This window comes from Tachyglossus aculeatus, chromosome 2 (assembly GCF_015852505.1).
Source record: "Tachyglossus aculeatus isolate mTacAcu1 chromosome 2, mTacAcu1.pri, whole genome shotgun sequence".
Lineage (NCBI taxonomy): Eukaryota > Metazoa > Chordata > Mammalia > Monotremata > Tachyglossidae > Tachyglossus > Tachyglossus aculeatus.
Genome location: NC_052067.1, coordinates 48052346 through 48078346, shown reverse-complemented (window position 1 = coordinate 48078346; position 26001 = coordinate 48052346). Strand labels below are relative to the sequence as shown.

The 26001-nt window shown below is 48.9% G+C and overlaps 1 protein-coding gene across 1 annotated transcript in view; it reads left to right on the top strand.

Annotated features, from left to right (window-relative positions):
* The window catches only part of HERPUD2 (HERPUD family member 2), a 52959-nt gene extending 32417 nt beyond the window's left edge, over positions 1 to 20542 (top strand). Inside the window, exons 5-9 of the mRNA XM_038761995.1 lie at positions 1847 to 2001; positions 10096 to 10218; positions 16588 to 16905; positions 18986 to 19103; positions 19509 to 20542. Coding sequence (XP_038617923.1) covers positions 1847 to 2001; positions 10096 to 10218; positions 16588 to 16905; positions 18986 to 19103; positions 19509 to 19670 — 876 coding nt within the window. The 3' untranslated portion in view covers positions 19671 to 20542. The remainder of the gene's footprint in view (positions 1 to 1846; positions 2002 to 10095; positions 10219 to 16587; positions 16906 to 18985; positions 19104 to 19508) is intronic.
* The last annotated feature ends 5459 nt before the right edge of the window (positions 20543 to 26001 follow it).

The following is a 26001-nucleotide window of genomic DNA, read 5'->3' as shown; positions in this document are numbered from 1 at the left end:
CGGACCTTACGTTGGGTTCCCTGTAGTCAAAGCCCTCTCCCTCCGGTTCCAGCAAGCCTTCCTCAGTGAATTCCCAGCACTCCGAGCCCTATAAAGCTATCTCAGTGTCAAATGGCAAGATAAGATGGGGCCAGATGTTTGAAGAAGCCAAGAAGGGACACTGGCCCCGATTCCTGTAGTCTTCCTTTTCCATTTGCTTCTCTGACTTGGGCTGAATTCCAGGTGAATTCATTGGCGACATTGATCCTGCTCAGCTCCTCACATCTGGAAATGGGGGCATCCCCAGAACCTTCTGAGACTTGAAGGTCTAAACCAGTCTCGACTCTCTGATAAGGTCTTTAAAGACCTTATTTTAAACATTTATTAAGCTCCTTATCCCAGCAACCTACAAACTGTGCTGTTGCCTCCACTCATCCCACTTTTTTTTCTCTTTAGTGGTATTTAATTCATTCATTTAATCACATTTATTGAGTGCGGAGCACTTGGGAAGTACAAATCGGCAACATAGAGAGACGATCCCTACCCAACGACGGGCTCACAGTCTGTTTAAGCACTTACTATGTGCCTGGCACTGTACCAAGCACTGGGGTATATATGAGCTGATCAGGTCGGATGCAATCCGTGTCCTCACAGTCTTAATCCCCATTTTACAGATGAGGTAATCGAGGCCCCGTGAAGTGACTTGCCTAAGGTTCCGGGGCAAACCAGTGGCATAGCCGAGACAAGAACCCAGGTCCCCTGACCCCCAGGGCTCTGTTGTATCTGCTAGGCGGTGCTGCTTCTTTGGGGCTTCCCAGAGTCGTAGCAAAACCAGGATGTGGGGTTTATGTAAACCACTGAAGTATGTAACTAGAAACAAAACTCCTCGTCCTCCCCCAACTTTCCCATCACTGTAGACGACACCACTGCCCTCCCTGTCTCACAAGCCCGTAACTGTGGCACTGCCCTTGACTTCTCTCTGTTATTCAACCCACACATTCAGTCCATCAAATCTATCGCAAAATCCTGTTGGTTCAAACATCCCAGTGTTGCTCAAATCTGTCCTTTCCTCTCTATCCAAACTGTTAATTCCAGCACTTCTCCTATCCCGCCTTAACGACTTCCCTGCCTCCCGTCTCTCCCCACTCCAGTCCGTACTTCACCCTGCTGCCCAGATCGCTTTTCTCCAAACACATTCTGTCCGTGTTTCCCCACTCCTGAAGAAGCTCCAGTGGTTCCCCATCTACCCCCGCGTCAAGCGGAAACTCCTTCCCGTTGGCTTTAAGGCACTCAACCCCCTCGCCCCTCCTAACTTAACTCACTCTTGTCCCACTACAGTCGCTCCTCTAATGCCGACCTTCTCACTGTACCTCGATCTTGTCCATCTCACTGTTGTCCGCCTGTCTACATCCTACCACTGGCCTGGAATGCCCTCCCTCTTCATATCTGACAGTTCCTCTACTCCCCTTCAAAGCCTTTCCTCCAAGAGGCATTCCCTGACTAAGCCACTTCCTCTTCTCCCATTCCCTTTTGAGTTGCCCTTGCTCTTGGATTTCCCCCTTCTTTTCCCCCCTCCCTCAATCCCACAGTACTTACATACATATCCCTAATTTATGTTAATGTTTGTCTCCTCCTCTGTACATTCATTCATTGTCATATTTATTGAGCGCTTGCTGCACTGTACTAATTGCTCGAGTAAGCTCTTTGCCGGTAGGAAATGAGCCAACTCAGTTATACTGTACTCGCCCAAGCACTTAGTGCAGTGCTCTGCACACAGTAAGTGCTCAATATATGCGACCGATTGCGATGATTATTGATGGGAGAAAAGGCCCCCGTACCACATGTGAAAATGATATTTTCTTGTAAGAACTCAGATCGTTCGGGATCGACAACTCCGTCTTCAAGCCAAGACGCCTCGTCGGCAAGTAGCGGCTCGGGTTCGGAAGGATTGAGACAGCGGAGTTTTCCCCAAGCACAAGCGACCGCCGTGCAAAGCCATCAATTACCGTATGTGATGCAAGGGTAAGCGCTTAGTCCAGTGCTCTGCACATAGTAAGCGCTCAATAAATGCGATTGAATGAATGAATGAATGGTAACTTCACTGTCGCTCTGACGGGAACGGACGGCAGCGGCACAGTTGCTCTGTGGAGAGTCGAGATTGGGAAATGAAAGCAGAGAGGACTTGACAACCTTTTGGGAGCACAGCTGCATCCCGACTGAAAGTTGGAAGTCCAGTTGCCAAGTTGCCAGCATTTGTACACTGCCGGTGATTGGATTTTGCTCTTCAGGCCGGCTCTGTCTTTAATAGAGGCCTGTTGAAATTATTCACATTCCTGAATCTCTGCTTCTGTTGAAACCTGATGCCATGGTTATGCCAATTATCCGTAGTCTACACGGAAGCAGCCGGAGAAGGGCGGGCTGGGAGTCGGGGTGGGGGGAAGTCTAGTCGAGTCTTAGACTGGGTTTAGTTGATTTTTGGTTAGACGATGACCGAACGATGAGGGTGGCCCTAAATGGCAGGTTGAAAAATCAAGTGTCAGGGTTGAGGGGTTATTTCAACAACGTTTCAGTCATTCGCCGACGCTTGTTAGGGAAGTTGGAACCTTTTCTGGCATTTTGGCGCGTTATAAAGACCGAAGAGCCTTAGGTTGCGATCGTGTGCATTGGGTCTTTTTGGTGAGAGGGCCATCCCCAGCTTTACTCCTGATTTGTAAGGAGCCTGAATGTGTGCTCCCCTCAGCACACTTGCACTCAGTGTGGGAACCGTCCCAAGGTGGTAGGGGGGCAGGATGGGACGAAAAGCCCCAAGTACTGTCAAGTAAGCACGCTCCGAGGTCTCTCACCGTGCCTCGTTCTCGCCCGTCCCGCCATCCACCCCTGGCCTGGAATGCCCTCCCTCCTCAAATCCGCCAAAGTAGCACACTCCCCCCCCTTTAAAGCCCTACCGAGAGCTCACCTCCTCCAGGAGGCCTTCCCAGACTGAGTCCCCCTTTTCCTCTGCTCCTCCTCCCCTTTCGATTGCCCTGACTCCTTCCCTCCTCCCTGCCACAACCCTTCTGTATATATGTATGTATTTATTCTATTTATTTTATTAATGATGTGTATATATCTATAATTCTATTTATTTGTATTGATGCTGTTGATGCCCCTCTACGTGTTTTTGTTTTGCTTTCTTGTCTGTCTCCCCACTTCTAGACTGTGAGCCCGTTGTTGGGTAAAGATTGTCTCTGTTGCCAAATTGTACTTTCCAAGCGCTTAGTACAGCGCTCTGCACACAGAGAGTGCTCAATAAATACGATTGAATGAATGAACATGTACATATTATTCTATTTATTTTGTTAATAATGGGTATATCTCTATAATTCTATTTATTTCTGTTGATGCCATTGATGCCTTCTAGACTGTGAGCCTGCTGTTGGGTAGGGACCGTCTCTATACGTTGCCAACTTGTACTTCCCAAGCGCTTAGTACAGTGCTCTGCACACAGTAAGCACTCAATAAATACAATTGAATAAATGCCTATTTATTTGTTTAGCTGGCTGTCTCCCCACTTTTAGACGGTGAACCTGTTGTTGGTCAGGTATTGTCTTTATTTGTTGCCAGATTGTACTTTCCAAGCGCTTAGTGCAGCTGCACACAGTAAGCGCTCAATAAATATGATTGAATGAATGGATGGATGGATAAATGAATGAGCTTGGAATTCCCAAGATAGGCTGAGAAGTGGGAATCGGGGTACATAACTCAAAAAACGTCTGGCCCACTTGCGCTGCAGGGTTTGTTGTCGTTAGCTTGGTGCTCAGTTCTGGTCTTGCCCCATTCAGGTTGGACAGAGTCGTCGTTTTTCCACAGTACGATAGTGGTGGTTTTTATTAAGTGCTTACCTTATGCTAGGCACTGGGGTTAGATAGATATAATCAAGCGCTTAGTACAGTACTCTGCACACAGTAAGCGCTCAATAAATACGATTGAATGAATCGTAATCAGCTCAGACCTGGACCTTATCCCGTGTGGACTCACAGAAAAATCCTACTTAGAACCACGCCTGGACTGTGCAGACATGATTACTGCCCCTGATGTGCTGATCTATTACACTTAGAATTGTTCCCCAGCTTAATGATCGGAAAATCTCTTTAAATGTACCTTGAGAGGCCAACGGGTTCCGTTTTCCCTCTATGACAAACCTGCAGAGGTATTGGCCGAGTGTTCGTCATTCCGAACTTGGAAGGCAAACGAGGCTTCCTCCCCGGATTTTAGAAGCCTTGTCTTCGGTTTGATGTGGGAGCGATTACCCCTAAATGCTTTCTGGCCATTGGGGTTGGGCCCAGACGTTCGTTTTCTCTGTCCCCTGGTTTCATGGTGAGCCTCACGTGGACGAGCCCGCTTCAGCTTCTGGTCTCCAAGAAGCTCAGCCCTTAGACCCACTCTAGGGTTGCCCTTGGCTGGCGCCTCTTCAAGTTGAGCTTTCGGTAGATGCCCATCCTCAGCATCTTCAGTGCTGAAGAGAAGTCCCTGGCATTGGGGAATCAAGGAAACGGAGGGACTAGGGGGAGGGAGGGCCCGGAGACTGTCGACGGACCCACAGAGTTGTGGAGAGGTCGGACAAGGTGTAAAAATTACTTTTATGGTAAGAAGCCAAACTGTGGCTTTGCCTCACGCTGTTCACAGCTGGCGTACAAACGCTTTACTGTTTATTAGTTTGTCCCGGGGGAGGGCTGCAGTCCCTGCCCCCTTCCCAGAAGCACTGAGTGGTGGAGCTCTTTGCTGGCCTCCCTGCCTCCTGTCTTTCCCCACTCCACTCCATACTTCACTCTGCCGCCTGGATCCTTTTTCTGCAAAGGCATTCAGGCCACGTTTCCCCCTCCTCAAGAACCTCCGGGGGCTGCCCGTCCACCTCCACATCAAACAGAAACTCCTCACCGTCGGCTTTCAACTACTCAATCATCTCGCCCCCTCCTACCTCACCTCACTACTCTCCTAAAACCCTGCCCTCACAATTGGCTCCTTTAATTCCAACTTTTCCACTAGACCTTGATATCATCTATCCCACCACCGACTTCTTGCCCAAGTCCTGCCCCTGGCTTGAAACGCCCTCCCTCTTAATATCCGACAGACAATTACGCTCCCCAGCTTCAAAGCCTTATTGAAGGCACATCTCTAAGAAGCCTCCCTCTTCTCCCAATCCCTTCTGCATCATCCTGACTCGTTTCCTTTATTCCTCCCCCCTCCCAGCCCCATAGCGCTTATGTATGTATCTGTAATTTGATTTATTTATATAAATGTCCATCTCCCTGTCTAGACTGTAAGCTCATTGTGGGCAGATGGGCCTTTTAAATTGTTATATTGTTCTTTCCCAAGCGCTTAGTGCAGTGCTGTGCACCCAGTAAGTGATCACGGCTTAGAACAGTGCTTTGTACATAGGAAGCGCTTAACAAATGCCATTATTATTATTATTATTATTATTATTATTATTATTATTATTATTTAATGCAGTTGACTTACTGAATGGAAGACATGTTCCCTGCCCACAAGGAACATACAGTTTAGAGGTGGAGATAGACATTAAATTACGGCTATGTGTACGCAGTGGGGCTGAAGGTGAGGTGAATAAAGGGTACAGAGCTGGAAAGGTTGACTCCTGTCCTATCTCTGAGCCTTTCCCATCCTTTCTGTTTGACTCTGTGGAAGATAATTGTCCAACCAAGTGGAATTCCAAGGGTGAATTGGTTTGTTTTCAGAAAACAGCCCTGCTCTTGTCAACCCCCGAGTTCTTGTTTGTGGTTGCCACATTGTCCTCCAGGGGAGGTATCGTGGACCAGCAGCTTAAAATACTTTTCTTTCGTCATCCCGCGACAGTAATTCAGTTTCTCTCTGCTTTGCAGTAGGTTGCGGAAAAAAGCCTTCAGCTACCCAGGAACCGGTCAGTGAATTCAGAGCCAGAGGCTCCTATTTCTCCCAGTTAGCTCAGAGAGGCAGCCAGGACTGAAACTTTAAGAAGAAAGCTTGTAGTGTCTCTGGGTGAATCTTTGTAGGTCTCTCCGCAACATTGCCAAGATCTGCCCTTTCCTCTCCATCCATACCGCTACCCTGCTCATTCAAGCTCTCATCCTATCCCGTCTGGACTACTGCATCAGCCTTCTCTCTGATCTCCCATCCTCGTGTCTCTCTCCACTTCAATCCAGACTTCATGCTGCTGCCCGGATTATCCTTGTCCAGAAACGCTCTGGGCATATTACTCCCCTCCTCAAAAATCTCCAGTGGCTACCAATCAATCTGCGCATCAGGCAGAAACTCCTCACCCTGGGCTTCAAGGCTCTCCATCACCTCGCCCCCTCCTACCTCACCTCCCTTCTCTCCTTCTCCAGCCCAGCCCGCACCCTCCGCTCCTCTGCCGCTAATCTCCTCACCATACCTCGTTCTCGCCTGTCCCGCCATCGACCCCAGGGCCACGTCATCCCCCAGGCCTGGAACGCCCTCCCTCTGCCCATCCGCCAAGCTAGCTCTCTTCCTCCCTTCAAGGCCCTGCTGAGAGCTCACCTCCTCCAGGAGGCCTTCCCAGACTGAGCCCCTTCCTTCCTCTCCCCCTCGTCCCCCTCTCCATCCCCCCCATCTTACCTCCTTCCCTTCCCCACAGCACCTGTATATATGTATATATGTTTGTGCATATTTATTACTCTATTTATTTATTTATTTTACTTGTACATATCTATTCTATTTATTTTATTTTGTTAGTATGTTTGGTTTTGTTCTCTGTCTCCCCCTTTTAGACTGTGAGCCCACTGTTGGGTAGGGACTGTCTCTATATGTTGCCAATTTGTACTTCCCAAGCGCTTAGTACAGTGCTCTGCACATAGTAAGCGCTCAATAAATGCGATTGATGATGATGATGATGATTGGAGCCCAGGCCTCCTGACTTCCATTCCCAGGACTCTTTCCATTGACTATGAGATTATATGAAACTCAGGGGCTAGACAACAATGAAAGGTGGGAGGTGGTCCTGAGACCCCCTCATCGCCTCGGGCTGGAGACTGTCCCAGCATCCTCAGTGGCCTGAGGTTGCGTGATTTCCAGTTGTTTAGACTTATGAGGATGTCTGCAGTGAAAACAGAGAAGGAACAGACGGACAGAGGCTTGGAAAACCTTTACAACTCCAGCCAGTGGGAGAAAGGTGCAGAGGTGCAAGGGTGCAGAGGAGATATTGGAGAAGCAGCGTGGCTCAGTGGAAAGAGCCCGGGCTTTGGAGTCAGAGGTCATGGGTTCAAATCCCAGCTCTGCCAATTGTCAGCTGTGTGACTTTGGAAAAATCACTTCACTTCTCTGGGCCTCAGTTATCTGTAAAAAGGGGATTAAGACTGTGAGGCCCCCGTGGTACAACTTGATCACCTTTGAGACTCACCTCCTCCAGGAGGCCTTCCCAGACTGAGCCCCCTCCTTCCTCTCCCCTTCATCCCCCTCTCTATCCCCCCGTCTTACCTCCTTCCCTTCCCCACAGCACCTGTATATATGCTTGTACATATTTATCACTCTATTTATTTATTTATTTTACTTGTACATATCTATTCCATTTATTTTATTTTGTTAATATGTTTGGTTTTGTTGTCTGTCTCCCCCTTCTAGATTGTGAGCCCACTGTTGGGTAGGGACTGTCTCTAGATGTTGCCAACTTGTACTTCCGAAGTGCTTAGTACAGTGCTCTGCACACAGTAAGCGCTCAATAAATACGATTGATTGATTGATTGTGAGCTTTCGGTAGTGGATGTAGGCCTGTTTCACCCAAGTCCCCGTCTGCCCCCTTGGCATTTCTTTCCCTGTTTCCCAGCTCCCTTGGGTCCCTGGCCTCAGTGGAGTTCGGATTGGCCCCTCTCCCAGCCCCATCCCACAGTCTTGATGATGATGGCATTTGTTAAGCGCTTACTATGTGCAAAGCACTGTTCTAAGCGCCGGTCTTCCGCGGGACAACTTTGGCCACCACCGCCTCTCGTGGACCCGGGGCTGCGGACGGTAGTGGTAGTAATAGCATTTATTGCCTGTTCACGGAGACCAAGGGTTTGGGAAAGACAAACCAAGTGATTGACCTTTGGGTAAGACAAGCCTAGAGGTAATAATAATAATAATGGCATTTGTTAAGCGCTTACTGTGTGCAAAGCACTGTTCTAAGCGCTGGGGGGGATACAAGGTGATCAGGTTGTCCCGTGTGGGGCTAACAGTCATCATCCCCATTTTACAGGTGAGGTAACTGAGGCTCCGAGAAGTTAAGTGACTTGCCCAAGGTCACACAGCAGATGTGGCGGAGCCGGGATTCGAACCCATGCCCTCTGACTCCAAAGCCCGTGCTCTTTCCACTGAGCCACGCCGCTTGAGTAAGTCCAACTCCCGTCCTCTCGACTGTGAGCCCGTTGTTGGATCGGGACCGTCTCTATACGTTGCCAACTTGTACTTCCCAAGCGCTTAGTACAGTGCTCTGCACACAGTAAGCGCTCGATAAATAGGAATGAATGAATGAAGATCAGCGCTTAGAACAGTGCTTTGCACATAGTAAGCGCTTAATAAATGCCATTATTATTAATTGAATGTACAATTGCACATGAGGTGGGTCTCTTCTCCTCACTCCTCCCCTCCCAGAGATAATTTTTATTAGCACTCTAGCATCATTAGATGTTTCACTTCCCAGGCGTGTTTTTGGTTGGAAAAGTACAGATCCTCTTGTCGAGGAGGCGAAGGAGAACATAAGTTACAATGGGCAGCCGGTATTTTGTATTTTCTTTTAAAACTGGACCGACTCAGATTAGTGGGTGAACGCAGTGACTGGTCATCATGGGGTTTTGTGTGTATGCTTGTCTGTGTTGGGGGGTGGGTGTTTGTGGTGGTTGTTGTTGAAGAAGCAAAATAACAGCCACTGCCCAGGATGGGAAACTGTGGTTCCTGCTTTTGTGGTCACCAGAGATCTGGGTTCAGCACATTTTTCCTTCGTTAGGGAAGATCGGAATGGGCGGCACCAGTTAGAAAATTGTGGGATTGGTAGAACTCTAACCAGGCTCCTCCGTCCTGCCCTGTTGCCGTGGGATGGAGGCTTGACACCCAGAACAGAGAATTCCTGTCACCAAGAAGGAATTGTACCCATTTCAGGGTACCATCTTTACCATCTGGGCGTCATCTTCAAAAACAAGGGGCAGTCTTTGTGATCAGTCAGGAGGAAGGGCTAAGCAGTTGCCAACAGTTGAAGGTAGTAAGTCAGTGGTATTTACTGAGTTTACTGAATGCAGAGCCCTGTAATAATAATAATAATAATAATAATGATGACGATGATGATGATGGCATTTGTTAAGTGCTTACTATGTGCAACTCACTGTTCGAAGCGCTGGAAAGGTTACAAGGTGATCAGGTTGTCCCACGGGGGGCTCACAGTTTTAATCCCCATTTATTCATTCATTCATTCGTATTTATTGAGCGCTTACTGTATGCAGAGCACTGTACTAAGTGCTTGGGAAATACAAGTTGGCAACATATAGAGATGGTCCCTACCCAACAGCGGGCTCACAGTCTAGTCACAGTCCCATTTTACAGATGAGGTAACTGGGGCACAGAGAAGTGAAGTGACTTGCCCAGAGTCACCCAGCTGACAATTGGCAGAGCTGGGATTTGAACCCACGACCCCAGACTCTTTCCACTGAGCCATGCTGCTTATCTAAGCCCTTGGGACAGTACAGTACAATGAATTGGATACATTCACGATCCTCAGTTGGTGGTGCGGGGACAAAGATGAACATATCGAGTAAAGAGCAAACTAAACCGAAAGAGAGGAGCAAGATTGGCGATTGTAATCGTTCCCCGACCCCGTCGGACAATTTGAAACGACGTCCGGCCTCCCTTTTCGGTGTTGCTCAGTATCCCAAGCGTCCCGTTCACCGTACGCTCCGACGAGGGTCTGGTTTAGGGGCTGTCCTCTCTGTTTCGGTGGTCCCTGAGGCGGTCGGACTGGCCAGTGGGTTGCTCCCTATCCGGGGAAGAATGGCTTCCGTGGGCTTTGTCAGTGTGGGTGATGCAGTGGGGAGGGGGCCTGGAGAAAATTGCACGTGACGTCTAAATCTTAAACACCCTTTTTGTTTCCTTGAATTGCAGAAATGTAGGGAACCAGTTTCCCGGGCAGGCTGTTCCGGCCGGATTCCCCCTGTACCCCGCTTTCAGCCCTCTCCAGATGCTGTGGTGGCAACAAATGTATGCTCGGCAATATTACATGCAGTAGTAAGTTACATTCGGTTAATTTTTAGCTGTCGGGTGGAATCGTCCCCCTCACCACTTTCCTCTGTTGTTCCGCAAAAGCCACCTTTTCAGATTAGGAGTTTAAGCTCACTTGGGTGGCCTTTGAGCGCTTCCTGTGTTCAGAGCACAGTCCTAAGCGCTTTGGACTGAGTCCCCTTTTTCCTCTCCTCCTCCCCATCCCCCCAGCCCTACCTCCTTCCGCTCCCCACAGCACCTGTATATATGCTTGTACAGATTTATTACTCTACTTGTAAATATCTACTTTTCTATTTATTTTGTTAATGATGTGCATCTAGCTTTATTTCTATTTATTCTGATGACTTGACACCTGTCCACATAATAATAATAATAATGGCATTTATTAAGTGCTTACTATGTGCAAAGCACTGTTCTAAGTGCTGCGGGTGTTACAAGGTGATCCGATTGGCCCACGGGGGGCTCGCTGTCTTCATCCCCATTTTACAGACGAGGGAACTGAGGCCCAGAGAAGTGAAGTGACTTGCCCCAAGTCACCCAGCTGACAAGTGGCGAAGCCGGGATTTGAACCCATGACCTCTGACTCTTTTCCACTAAGCCACGCTGCTTCCCTTGATAGTTGCCGTAATCTGCTAACGATAATGGTGATTGCAGGATTGAAGCGCTTTTCCAATGCCAAGCACTCTACTAAGCACTGGGGTAGATACGAGATAATCGGGGCAGACGCGTTCTCTGTCTCACGTGAGACGTGCGTATAAAGAGGAGAGGGAACGGGTAATGAATCTCCGTTTTACAGCTGAAGAACCTAAGGCACGGAGATGTTAAGTGACTTTCCTAAGACCGCACAGCAGGTTGGTGTCAGAGCTAGGATTAGGACTCAGATCTCTTGAATCCCAGATCCGGGCTCTTCCCACTAGACTACACTGCTTCTGATTACGTCCTTGGTGACGGTGATGATGCAGGCATCTTTGAGATCCTATCACAGTGATCTGTATGTGAGAAAGAGAGCGTGAGCTTGTTGACATTTTTAAGTAGGGCGTTCCCTCTGTGCTTGCTGATCCCAGCAGGCCCAGGTGATTTAATAATAATAATAATAATAATGGCATTTATTAAGCACTTACTACGTGCACAGCACTGTTCTAAGCGCTGGGAAGGTTACAAGGGGATCAGGTTGTCCCACGGGGGGCCCACAGTCTTAGTCCCCATTTTACAGATGAAGGAACTGAGGCCCAGAGAAGTGAAGACTTGCCCCAAGTCACACGGCTGACATTTGGCGGAGCCGGGATTTGAACCCATGACCTCTGACTCCAAAGCCCGGGCTCTTTCCACTGAGCCACGCCGCTTACTACGTGCGAAGCACTGTTCTAAGCGCTGGGGAGGTTACAAGGTGATCAGGTTGTCCCACAGTCTTAATCCCCATTTTCCAGATGAGGGAACTGAGGCCCAGAGAGGTGAAGTGACTTGCCCAAAGTCACACAGCTGACGGTTGGCGACGCCAGGATTTAAACCCATGACATCTGACTCTAAAGCCCGGCCTCTTTCCACTGAGCCACACTGCTTCTCTAAGCAGCCACTGAGTCATGCCTCGTGGCTCTGACCGCTCTGGGGACTTGATTCAGAATTGAGCCGCTTGTTGCGTTTTCTTGGGCCGGTACGTTTTCCGTTTGGCGAGGCCTCGTGTCCGGCAGCAGAACGACGGCCGCCAGATCCTCGGGTTTTCTTCCGGGGCTGAGGCCGGCCTCGTCCCCGCAGACGTTCTGGGGTACGGACTTAGGGCCAGGAACAGCCGTAGCAATCGTTGAGGACAGGCTTGGCACTTTTCATTCATTCATTCATTCATTGTCGTATTTATTGAGCACTTACTGTGTGCAGAGCACTGTACTAAGCGCTTGGGGAGTCCAAGTTGGCAACATATAGAGACGGTCCCTACCCAACAGTGGGCTCACAGTCTAGAAGGGGCAGACAGAGAACAAAACAAAACATATTAACAAAATAAAATAAATAGAATAAATCTGTACAAGTAAAATAGAGTAATAAATATGTACAAACATATATTCATTCATTCATTCAATCGTATTTATTGAGCGCTTACTGTGTGCAGAGCACTGTACTAAGCGCTTGGGAAGTCCAAAGTTGGTAACATATAGAGACGGTCCCTACACAACAACGGGCTCACAGTCTAGAAGGGGGAGACAGAGAACAAAACAAAACATATTAACAAAATAAAATAGACTAAAGATGTACAAGTAAAATAGAGTAATAAATATGTACAAACATATATTCATTCATTCAATCATATTTATTGAGCGCTTACTGTGTGCAGAGCACCGTACTAAGCGCTTGGGGAGTCCAAGTTGGCAATATATAGAGATGGTCCCTACCCAACAACGGGCTCACAGTCTAGAAGGGGGAGACAGAGAACAAAACAAAACATATTAACAAAATAAAATAAATAGAATAAAGATGTACAAGTAAAATAGAGTAATAAATATGTACAAACATATTCATTCATTGTCGTATTTATTGAGCGCTTACTGTGTGCAGAGCACTGTACTAAGCGCTTGGGAAGTCCAAAGTTGGTAACATATAGAGACAGTCCCTACCCAACAACGGGCTCACAGTTTAGAAGGGGGAGACAGACAATAAAACAAAACATATTAACAAAATAATAACCTTGCGAGCCTTGGATCTCTTTGGCTCTTCCAATCGTCAGCTGTGTGACTTTGGGCGAGTCACTTCACTTCTCTGTGCCTCAGTTCCGTCATCTGTACAATGGGGATGAAGACCGTGAGCCCCCCAGTGGGCCAACCTGATCACCTTGTAACCTCCTTGGCGCTTAGATAGGTGCTTTGCACATAGTAAGCGCTTAATAAATGCTATTATTATTATTATTATTATTACTAATCATCCCACCGGTGGTCGTGCAGTGGCCCAGGGCTCTGTGAGTCTCCCTTTCTTCAGGGTCGGGAAGGGTGGCCAGGTGGGCAGACGATGTTGATGCAGTACTGGTTTTGCTGCCAGTAGTCCTTTAATATCAATCAATCGTATTTATTGAGCGCTTACTGTGTGCAGAGCACTGTACTAAGCGCTTGGGAAGTCCAAGTTGGCAACATATAGAGGTGGTCCCTACCCAACAGCGGGCTCACAGTCTAGAAGATATGAGTCATTTGGACCAAACCTCTAATTAGCTCTTGGGGCTGGGGTTCCTTGTCCCTACAGGGCTGCTGAAATGGCATTTATTAGGTGCTTACTATGTGCCAAAGCACTGGTCTAAGCGCAGGGGAGGTTTCAGAGTGATCAGGTTGTCCCACGGGGGGCTCACAGTCTTCATCCCCATTTTACAGATGAGGAAAATGTACAGGGCTGCTGTAATGCTCCCGCAGAACTCTTTGCCAGGTGTCTTTTTTTGTCCAGGCGTCTAACGTTTTGGTGGTTCGGAGGCCGCTGTTGGGTGCAGTGGTGAGAAGCAGCGTGAGTGGAAAGAGCCCGGGCTTTGGAGTCAGAGGTCATGGGTTCAAATCCCGGCTCCGCCAATTGCCAGGCGTGTGACTTTGGGCAAGTCACTTCACTTGTCTGGGCCTCAGTTCCCTCATCTGGAAAATGGGGATTAAGACTGTGAGCCCCCCGTGGGACAACCTGCTCCCCTTGTAACCTCCCTGGCGCTTTGAACAGTGCTCGGCACATACCACTTAATAAATTCGTTCATTCATTCAGTCGTATTTACTGAGCGCTTACTGTGTGCAGAGCACTGTACTAAGCGCTTGGGAAGTACAAGTTGGCAACATATAGAGACGGTTCCTACCCAACAGTGGGCTCACAGTCTATGCCATTATTATTATTATTATTATTATTATCGCTCTTGCACAACAGACGGCCCATTTGGCATCAAGGTCCATGCGTGGCTACAGCTGTGTGACTTTGGGCAAGTCACTTAACTTCTCTGGGCCCCAGTTCCCTCATCTGTAAAATGGGGATTAAGACTGCGAGCCCCCATGGGACAACCTGATCACCTTGTAACTTCCCCAGCACTTAGAACAGTGCTTTGCACATAGTAAGTGCTTAATAAATGCCATCATTATTGTTATTATTATTATCGCTCTTGCACAACAGACGGTGGCCCATTTGGCATCAAGGTCCATGTGTGGCTACAGCTGTGTGACTTTGGGCAAGTCACTTAACTTCTCTGGGCCTCAGTTCCCTCATCTGTAAAATGGGGATTAAGACTGTGAGCCCCCATGGGACAACCTGATCACCCTGTAACCTCCCCAGCGCTTAGAAGAGTGCTTTGCACATAGTAAGTGCTTAATAAATGCCATCATTATTATTATTATTATTATTATTATCGCTCTTGCACAACAGATGGTGGCCCGTTTGGCATCAAGGTCCATGCGTGGCTACAGCTTTGTGACTTTGGGCAAGTCACTTAACTTCTCTGTGCCAGTTACCTCATCTGTAAAATGGAGATTAAGACTGCGAGCCCCCATGGGACAACCTGATCACCCTGTAACCTCCCCGGCGCTTTGAACAGTGCTTGGCACAAAGCACTTAATAAATGCCATCATCATTATTATTATTATTATTATTATTATTATTATTATTATTATTATTATCGCTCTTGCACAACAGACGGTGGCCCGTTTGGCATCAAGGTCCATGCGTGGCTACGGCTATGTGACTTTGGGCAAGTCACTAACTTCTCTGGGCCTCAATTCCCTCATCTGTAAAATGGGGATTAAGACTACGAGCCCCCATGGGACAACCTGATCACCCTGTAACCTCCCCAGTGCTTTGAACAGTGCTTGGCACATAGCACTTAATAAATGCTATATTATTATTATTATTATTATTATTATTATTATTATTATTATTATCGCTCTCATACAACAGACGGTGGCCCGTTTGGCATCAAGGTCCATGCGTGGCTACCGTGAACTGTTATTCCTTCGGGTCCCTCTGCCACACTACAATATAGTCAGGATGGGTAAGGGAAGAAAGGAAGAACTTTCTCCAGCGGTTCCGCTCTTGACCCCTCCCTTCCCAGCTCCCCCAGGGCCAAGCTAGGGATCGCACTGGATCAAATCATCAGTGGTATTTATTGAGTGCTTCCTGGGAGCAGAGCACTTGGGAGCAAACAGCGTAGCAGTCGCTAGACACGCTCCCTGCCCGCAAGGAGCTTCCAGTCTAAAGGGGCGCGTGCTGAGAGGCCGCTTCAAAAGCGGAGCCGCTGCCCCGGCTCTTAGTTCCGCCCTGCACGCCCAACGCAGATTAGCCCAGTGCCCCAAAATGCTGCTGCTGCTGATAATAATAATAATAATAATTCATTTATTCATCCATTCAATCGTATTTATTGAGCGCTTACTGTGTGCAGAGCACTGTACTAAGCGCTTGGGAAGTACAAGCTGGCAACATATAGAGACGGTCCCTACCCAACAGTGGGCTCACAGTCTAGAAGGGGGAGACAGAGAACAAAACCAAACATATTAACAAAATAAAATAATTAGAATAAATATGTACAAATAAAATAGAGTAATAAATACGTACAAATATACATATATACAGGTATATAATAATGGCATTTATTAAGCGCTTACTATGTGCAGAGCATTGTTCTAAGCGCCGGCGATGAGCTGACTCGCCGGGGAGCTTCATCCCCAGAAGTTCCTGCCGTCGGGGAAAAGTTCCGACCTAGGAAGTTAGACGGTGGCGTTGATTTGATTCAGTCGTACCTACTGAGCGCGTACTGCGTGGCTTAGTGGAAAAGAGCATGGGCTTTGGAGTCAAAGGTCATGGGTTCAATTCCCCACTCTACCAATTGTCAGCTGTGTGACTTTGGGCAAGTCACTTAACTTCTCTGGGCCTCAGTTCCCTCATCTGGAAAATGGGGATTAAGACTGTGAGCAACCCCGTGGGACAACCTGATCACCATGTAACCTCCCCAGCGCTTCGAACAGTGCTTTGCACATAGTAAGCGCTTAATAAATGCCATTATTATTATTATTATGAGCTCCAAGTACAGTGAGAAGGTTAACATTTAGAGGAGCAAAGTGTGCGGGTCGGGATGAGGAGTTTTTGTTTTACACGGAGGTGATTGGGCAACCACTGGAGTTTCTTGAGGAGTGGGGAAAGGGGGTCTGAATGTTTTTGAAGGAAAACGATCCGGGGTGGAGAGTGGGATGGAGTGGGGAGAGATGGGCGGCTGGGAGGTCAGCGAGGGGGCCGACGGAATGATCATCCAGTTTGGATGGAGAGGAAGGGGTGGATTTTCGCGCCGTCTGTGGAGGTTGGACCTGACGGGATTTAGCGACGGCTCGAATAGGTGGGTTGGGTTATGTCGGAAAAGATGCTAATGGAACAAAACGCCCGTTGTCGTTTCAGTCAAGCTGCAGTTTCAGCCCGGGCAACCTCAGACGCCGACCCTGCCCGACCCTCCGTGGCCCAGCCCGGCAGTTCGGCGCGGGCTCCGCCCAACGACCCCCCGCCGGCCCCAAATGGCCAAGAGAACCGGCCCGGAAACCCAAACGTCCAGATGAACGCCCAGGGCGGGGCCGTAGTGAACGAAGAGGACTTGAACCGGGACTGGCTGGACTGGATGTACACGTTCTCTCGGGCGGCCATTCTGCTAAGCATTGTGTACTTCTATTCCTCCTTCAGCCGCTTTGTCATGGTCATGGGCGCTATGCTGTTGGTCTACCTGTGAGTAAAATGGGCGGACATCGGGGGTGCCCCTCGACCTAAAATATCTCGGTGCCCCGGGATGTGGGTAATATAGATGTCACATTGTCCTCTGTGTTCAATTAATAATAATAATAATGGTATTTGTTAAGCGCAGTATAGATTTCACATCGTCCTCTGGGTTTAATTGATCGGGGATAATAATATTTGTTATAGTATTATATATACTATACTATAGTATTATAGTATAATAGTATTTGTTAAGTGCTTACTATGTGTCAAGCACTGTTTTAAGCGCAGGGGGAGATACAAGGTAATCAGGTTATCCCCCGGGGGGGCTCACAGTCTTAATCCTCATTTTCCAGATGAGGTAACTGAGGCCCAGAGAAGTTGTGACTTGCCCAGAGTCACACAGCTGACAGTTCATTCATTCATTCATTCATTCATTCAGTCGTATTTATTGAGCGCTTACTGTGTGCAGAGCACTGTACTAAGCGCTTGGGAAGTACAAGTTGGCAACATATATGACTGAGGCGGGATTTGAACCCATGACCTTTGACTCCAAAGCCCATGCCCTTTCCTCTGAGCCACGCTGCTTGTCCAATTGATTGGGAATAATAATAATAATAATAATAATAAGAGTAATAATAATAATTTTGGTATTTGTTAAGCGCCTACTATGTTCCAAGCACTGTTCTAAGCACTGGGGGAGATACAAGGTAATCAGGTTGTCCCCCGGGGGTCTCACAGTCTTAATCCCCATTTTCCAGATGAGGGAACTGAGGCAAAGAGAAGTTGCGACTTGCCCAGAGTCACACAGCCAACAATTGGCAGAGCTGCGATGTGTTTTGAAGTCAAATTTCTCCTTGCGTAGAGCTGTGTCTGGTACAGGCCTATTGTTTCAGAGGGAATGAAATGCAGGCCTATTTGAGTGAACGAAATGCAGGCCTATTGTTTCAGAGTGGATAAAATGCAAGCCTATTGTTTGAGTGGATAAAATGCAGGTCTATTGTTTCAGAGCGGATGAAATGCAGGCGTGTTGTTTCAGAGCGGATGAAATGCAGGCCCGTTGTTTCAGAGTGGATGAAATGCAGGCCTGTTGTTTCAGAGTGAATAAAATGCACTCTGAAATCCAGGATTGGGGCTTTCAGCTCAGAAATGACCCTGACTGTGAGCCCACCGATGCCCTACAGCTCAGACTGTCGAGGAGAACATCAGATGGACTTCTAGAAAGCTTCCCGAGACACCCCCCGGGACCGGACCGGAATGAGGCAGAGCCTCCCCGCCCTCAGGTTGACGTTGGCTCAAAGCCTCTGAGGTGTGAATTTCATCCATCAGTGGTAGTTACAGCTGGCTTACTACGTGCACAGCACTGTCCTAAGCACTCGGGAGAGGCCGGTACAGTCGGGTTGGTAAGCATCCCTGCCCTCAAGGAGCTTATTCTGGAACTCAGCAATTCGGAGGGGCATCATTACTAACGTCAGGCGCCGGGCGCTTACGTGAAAAATCGCTTTGGCGGTAACCCTGGCCCTCGTGGGATTCCAGTTGGAACGGGGGGTGGCCAGGCTCATTCATCCATTCAGTCGTACTTACTGAGTGCTTACTGCGTGCAGAGCGCTGTACTAAGCTCTTAGAAAGTTCAGTTGGGCAACAAATAGACACAATCCCTCCCAGCAACGTAACTCAGCCAACAAGGACATGGGATTCAATTTCTCCTCTTCAGAAATGGCAGCAGGAGGTCCACCCTTCAGACAGACTCGATCCGGGGTTAGAGGCCGCTTCGTCTCCGGGGTCTGCAGGGGTGCCTTCTGTTCACCCTCCCCTCTGGAGGGGATGGGGCTCGAGACTCGTCTCCCACGCGGGTGGGTAGGAAGATGGCGGGCAAACCGTAGCCCAGCTTCGGGAGGCTCCCTCGGGACTCATTTCTGCATTATTTGTCGATGTCGCCGCCATTTCCCTCTACAGAAGAGCTCTTCAGACCCCACTGGCTCTCCAGAAGAGCCAGGCCAGGGATTAGATTTCCGCCGTGACGGGGGGTAGGTGGGGGACGTTCTATGTAGCCTTGACCCACGGAAATTCTTCTGTCTATTTCACCGACCAGACATCAGGCCGGATGGTTTCCCTTTAGACAAGAAGGAGGCCAGCCGCAGGCTCCCAATAACAATGCGGAAGCGAACCCCGGCGGGCAGAACCTAGATCACCCGGACCTTGAAGAAATGGTAGGTCGAACGGGTGTTTCTTCTTCACGCACCGCCCGGGCGTGTCGGGAGCGTGGATAGTGGGGAATTAGGAGGGCGAACCTGGGCGTTTCCCTTTCCGAAACGGTCCAGGGGAAGTTGCATTCCCGGGCACGTGGTGAAGGTTAAAATAGCATGCTCTCTCCCGCCGTGGTTTCTACTCACGCTCTCCCCCCGGCCCCGCTTCTTCTGTCTCTTGCCGCCTTTGAAACACAACTGGGATTTGTCAGGAATAGCGAGACGTGCAGCCACCGGTCGCCAAGCAGGCGTGCGTCGCCTGGGCCAAGGAGAATCCTGACGGAACTCCTTGGCCTCCCCAACTTCTGGGAAGTAACTAGGAGTTCATAGAACGTCTTAAACTGTCCGTTTTTGTTTTGGCTTTCGAAGGAGCGACTGATGGATGAAGGGGTCGATGATGACAGTGGAGAAGATGGCGTCGAAGATGCCAACACAGTGCCCCAACCTGGATTCATGGCTTCAGCTTGGTCCTTTATCACCACCTTCTTTACGTCACTCATACCCGAAGGGCCTCCCCAGGTTGTAAATTAGCATCCCCTCCCCTTCGTCCTCCTTCCCCGCCCCCTGCTCCCCTCCCTCTCCCCCCAAAAAACTGTGCCAACAGCCAAAGAGCTGTGCCTGGAAGTGCGTGTGACCTAGGGAAGTGTTTTAAAAATAACAGTGCAATTTCCAAACATGTATAACTTTTTATTTTTCTTTCGATCCTGACGCTCTAGGTGTCTTTCTTTCGGCTTCTCCTGCATATGAGTATTTTAAGCACAAGTGGACTACTAAATGTGGTTTTCTTTTTCGTAGCTCCTTCTAAAAAAAAGAGTACGGTGTAACCATACTGGTCTTCCATGTTTTATTGATTTCGATTATGTACATTATTCGGAAAAAATTATTGTCGGTGCAGATTATTATTCCTTTAAAGAGCTGTTTAAAATGTAAATACCAGGAAGAGCCTAGCCCTTCAGAAATGTGAAATTGGGGCAAATACAGCATCTGTTTCCTGTAAAAAAATAAGTTTTGTATTTTTCTTTTCCAAAAAGAATGGTATTCACACAAAAGGATATTCAACTGGTGGTTTGTTTCTTTTTTCTTCTGCCTTAAAGCGACAAGCCTCTCTTTGTGCTTATTAGCTTGAACATGGGTATTCTTGTGTTCCAGGGGCAATTTGGGACATTTTCTATTTTAAGGGAGTGTACCTGGGCAATTGGAATTTTTTTCAAGAACAGCTCTTCAAGGGGATTCAGTGACGTTTGATTCATTACAAATGTTTGATACACATAGTACTTTTTAAAAAGAAATATGTACTGGAAATCAATGCCTGTAATTAGTTTTTTTAATAAAAGATCAGATGCAAGCCACAGTTTATGGGCCATTTCTTCAGGCTCTTCAATAAAGAACATATACTTTCAAAACGTGTGGTTAATAGAAAAGAATTGTTCGTGATTGGTTTGCTATAGTTTCCCATTAGTGTTTCCGAGTAAGTAGGCTCACTTCGTGCTGTGTGTGTGGACATATGTATATACAGTATCACGTGTGTGTGTGTACATATGTATATACAGTATCACGTGTGTGGACATATGTATATACAGTATCACGCCCTGTTAGAGCTCTTTGTGCTTCTGTGGTCCTTCCCAAGTGCTTCCTTCAGCGCATTATATTAAGCTCAGTAAATTCCACTCCTACTGGTATTATCAAAACTACGAAGTTGGGAAGTCAAAGTTAGGGAAAATTCCATTTTTCAATGTGTTTTCGTGTTTTCCGGTAGACTGCTAGGGGGGTTGATTTTATGTTCGTACAGTGAGCTTTAATCCAAACCAAAGTCCAACTGGATTATTGAAAAGAAAACTTTGGATAACGGGACCAAAGCGCCTGAGACTCATCAGAAGGCCAAACCCATTCTCTTGGCTAAAACTTTGCGACTGCGCTAACTAGCCTGGGGGCCGGTTAATTCTGATAATTGGCATTCTCAGGGGCGGCCAACCTCACTCCTCCTGAGTCCCAGAGCCCCTGCTCCCGAGAGCCACCGATTAAAGCCCTCGGTTTCCCCCCGAGCGTCTTCGGGTGGCCAGTTGCAGCCGTGAGTCCTGGACTTCTGGAGTCGTGTTTTCAGGCATGCTCGGAGATCGTGGGCAAGTCCCTTCACGACTCTGTGTCTGTTCCCTCATCCATATATCGGGAATTATGATTGTGAGCCCTATGTGGGACGGGGACTACGTCCAACCTGATGTATATTCATTCATTCATTCATTCGATCGTATTTATTGAGCGCTTACTGTGTACAGAGCACTGTACTAAGCGCTTGGGAAGTACAAGTTGGCAACATATATGCTTGTACAGCACCATCAATCGTATTTATTGAGCGCTTACTGTGTGCAGAGCACTGTACTAAGCGCTTGCACTGTACTAAGCGCTTACAGATTTACAGATTTATTACTCTAGATTGCACAGATTTATTACTCTATTGATTTTACTTGTACGTATTTACTATTCTATTTATTTTGTTAATGTCCATCTAGCTTTATTTCTATTTATTAATTGTACAGATTTATTACTCTATTGATTTTACTTGTACGTATTTACTATTCTATTTATTTTGTTAATGATGTGCATCTAGCTTTATTTCTATTTATTCTGATGACTTGACACCTGTCCACATGTTTTGTTTTGTTGTCCGTCTCCCCCTTCTAGACCGTGAGCCCGCTGTTGGGTAGGGACCATCTCTATATGTTGCCAACTTGTACTTCCCAAGCGCTTAGTACAGTGCTCTGCACACAGTAAGCGCTCAATAAATACGATTGATTGATTGTCCGTCTCCCCCTTCTAGATCGGAGCCCATAGTTGGGTAGGGACCGTCTCTATACGTTGCCAACTTGTACTTCCCAAGTGCTTAATACAGTGCTCTGCACATAGTAAGCACTCAGTAAATACGATTGAATGAATGATGTATCTACTCCAGCGCTTAGTACAGTGCCTGGCACATATTAAGCACTTAATGAATACCATAAAAAAAGTAGGGAAAGAGACTTATAGTCCAGGGCTGCTGTGTATGTATGTGTGACTTCCTCGCCCTCTAGGTCTTTTTCAAGCCAGAAATGCACAGAGCCTGCTACGTATTTACCATTCTATTTATTTTGTTAATGATGTGCATCTAGCTTTATTTCTATTTATTCTGATGACACCTGTCCACATGTTTTGTTGTCCATCTCCCCCTTCTAGACTGTGAGCCCATAGTTGGTAGGGACCGTCTCTATATGTTGCCGACTTGTACTTCCCAAGCGCTTACTACAGTGCTCTGCGCACAGAAAGCGCTCAATAAACACGACAATGAATGAATGAAAGTGGTATAAATAGATATATCTTCTCAACTCATCGAGGGTGGGGCAGGGTGGTCTGAGCATCCCTGCTCTTTCCAATCCGTTTATCGGCTTGAATGCTGATGACAAGATCCACGCTGTCCGTGGCCATTGTGACTTTAATAATAATAATGGCATTTATTAAGTGCTTACTATGTGCAAACCACTGTTCTAATAATAATAATGGCATTTATTAAGCACTTACTATGGGCAAAGCACTGTTCTAAGCACTGGAGAGGTTACAAGGCGATCAGGTTGCCCCGCGGGTGGCTCCCAGTCTTACAGATGAGGCAACTGAGGCCCAGAGAAGTGAAGTGACTTACTCAAAGTCACACAGCTGACAAGTGGCGGAGCTGGGATTTGAACCCATGACCTCTGACTCTAAAGCCCAGGCTTTTTCTCCTGAGCCACGCTGCTTCTCAGATGGAGAAGCTTCTATGTGCCAAGCACTGTTCCAAGCGCTGGGGAAGTTCCAAGGCGATCAGGTTGTCCCATGGGGGGCTCCCAGTCTTCATCCCCATTTTCCAGATGGGGGAACTGAGGCCCAGAGAAGTGCACGATAAAGGGGTTCAATTTGGGACCTGCCCCAGGGGAAAGGAGGGTGTGGAGATGGGACGTCCCAAGGCCACAGGACTTCTAGACTGTGAGCCCGCTGTTGGGTAGGGACCGTCTCTATATGTTGCCAACCTGGACTTCCCAAGCGCTTAGTACAGCGCTCTGCACACGGTAAGCGCTCAATAAATACGACTGAATGAATGAATGTTGCCAACTTGTACTTCCCAAGTAGGAGGAGCAGCGTGGCTCAGTGGCAAGAGCACGGGCTTTGGAGTCAGAGGTCCTGGGTTCGAATCCCGCTTCCACCACGTCTGCTGTGTGACCTTGGGCAAGTCACTTAACTTCCCTGAGCCTCAGTTCCCTCATCTGTAAAATGGGGATTAAGACTGTGAGCCCCACGTGGGACAACTTCCCTGAGCCTCAGTTCCCTCATCTGTAAAATGGGGATTAAGACTGTGAGCCCCACGTGGGACAACTTGATCACCTTGTAACCCCCCCCAGCACTTAGAACAGTGCTCTGCACATAGTAAGCGCTTAACAAATGCCATTAATTAATTCCCAAGCGCTTAGCCCAGTGCTCTGCACACAGTAAGCGCTCAATAAATACGATTGAATGAATAATAAGTGCTTAATAAATGCCATCATTATTAATCAATCAATCAATCAATCAATCGTATTTATTGAGCGCTTACTATGTGCAGAGCACTGTCCTAAGCGCTTGGGAAGTACAAACTGGCAACACATAGAGACAGTCCCTACCCAACAGTGGGCTCACAGTCTAAAAGGGGGAGACAGAGAACAGAACCAAACATACCAACAAAATAAAATAAATAGGATAGAAATGTCCAAGTAAGATAAATAAATAAATAGAGTAATAAATATGCACAACCATATATACATATATACAGGTGCTGTGGGGAAGGGAAGGAGGTAGCGCTCAATACATACGATGGAATGAATGAATGACCCAACTCCGGGGCCCGGGCCCTGCGAGGGCGGGCGGCGGCCACCAGGCGGCACTGTGCTCCCAGGCGGGCGGCGGCCACCAGGCGGCGCTGTGCTCCCAGGCGGGCGGCGGCCACCAGGCGGCGCTGTGCTCCCAGGCGGGACGCGGCCACCAGGCGGCGCTGTGCTCCCAGGCGGGCGGAGGCCATCAGGCGGCGCTGTGCTCCCAGGCGGGCGGAGGCCATCAGGCGGCGCTGTGCTCCCAGGCGGGCGGCGGCCACCGGGCGGCGCTGTGCTCTCAGGCGGGACGCGTTTTCTGGGCTTTTCTGGGATCTGGGCGGGCTCCTCGGCTTGGGCTTCCCCCCGGACAGGGTGGTCGCTTTCTCGGGCCTGGGGGCTGAAGGGCCGCCTCTCCGGCCGGCTGTCCGTCCGTCTGTCCATCCCGCTCCCAGCTCAGCGGCCTGCGGGGCCGCGGGCGGCCGCGCAGGTAACCGGGGCCCCTTATGAATAATGAATACCATGAGGGTAGTCCGCGGCGCCCTCTCGCGGCCGCGGGGGGCCGCGCAGCTAACCGGGGCCCCCTAAGAATAATGAGTCATGAGGGTAATTCGCCGCGCCCTCTCGCGGCCGCGGGAGGCCGTGCAGCTAACCGTGGCCCGTAAGAATAATGAGTCATGCGTGTAGCCCGCCGCTCCCTCTCGCGGCCGCGGGTGGCCGCGCAGCTAACCGTGCCCCATAAGAATAATGAATATCATGAGGGTAGTCGGCCGCGCAGCTAACAGGGGGCCCGTAAGACTAATGAGTCATGAGGGTAGCCCGCCGCGCCCTCTCGCGGCCGCGGGTGGCCGCGCAGCTAACCGGGGCCCCGTGAGAATAATGAATATCATGAGGGTAGGCGGCCGCGCAGCTAACGGGGGTCCCGTAAGACTAATGAGTCATGAGTGTAGTCCGCCGCGCCCTCTCGCGGTCGCGGGTGGCCGCGCAGCTAACCGGGGCCCCGTGAGACTTATGAGGGTAGTCCGCCGCGCCCTCTCGCGGCCGCGCAGCTAACGGGGGCCCCGTAAAAATACTGACTCATAAGGGTAGTCCGCCGTGCCCTCTTGCGGCCGCGGGAGGCCGCGCAGCTAACCGGGGCTCACGTATGAATAATGAATATCACGAGGGTAGTCCGCCGCGCCCTCTCGCGGCCGCGAGAGGCCGCGCAGCTAACGGGGGCCCCGTAAGACTAATGAGTCATGAGGGTAGTCCGCTGCGCCCTCTGGCGGCCGCGGGAGGCCGCGCAGCTAGCCGGGGCTCCGTAAGAATAATGAATCATGTCCGCTGCGCCCTCTCGCGGCCGCGGAGCTAACCGGGGCCCCGTAAGAATAATGAAGTATGAGGGTAGTCCGCCGCGCCCTCTCGCGGCCGCGGGAGGACGCGCAGCTAACCGGGGCCCCATATGAATAATGAATATCGTGAGGGTAGTCCGCCGCGCCCTCTGGCGGCCGCGCAGCTAACCGGGGCCCCGTAAGACTAATGAGTCATGAGGGTAGTCCGCGGCGCCCTCTCGCGGCCGCGGGAGGCCCCGCAGGTAACCGGGGCCCCGTAAGAATAATGAGTATCATGAGGGTAGTCCGTGGCGCCCTCTCGCGGCCGCGGGAGGCCGCGCAGCTAACCGGGGCCACGTGAGAATAATGAAGCCTGAGGGTAATAATAATAATAATGACGGCATTTATTAGACAGGCATCAAAACAAGTAAACAGAATTATAGATATATAACCATTAATAAAATAGAGTGGAGGAACAGTTAATAATAATAACAATAATGGCATTTATTAGACAGGCATCAAAACTAACAGAATTATGGATATATGCACATTAATAAAATAGAGTGGAGGAGCAGTTAATAATAATAATAATAATAATGGCATTCGTTAAGCGCTTACTACGTGCAAAGCACTGTTCTTAACGCTGGGGAGGTTACAAGGCGATCAGGTTGTCCCCCCGGGGGGGGTCTCACAGTCTTCATCCCCATTTTC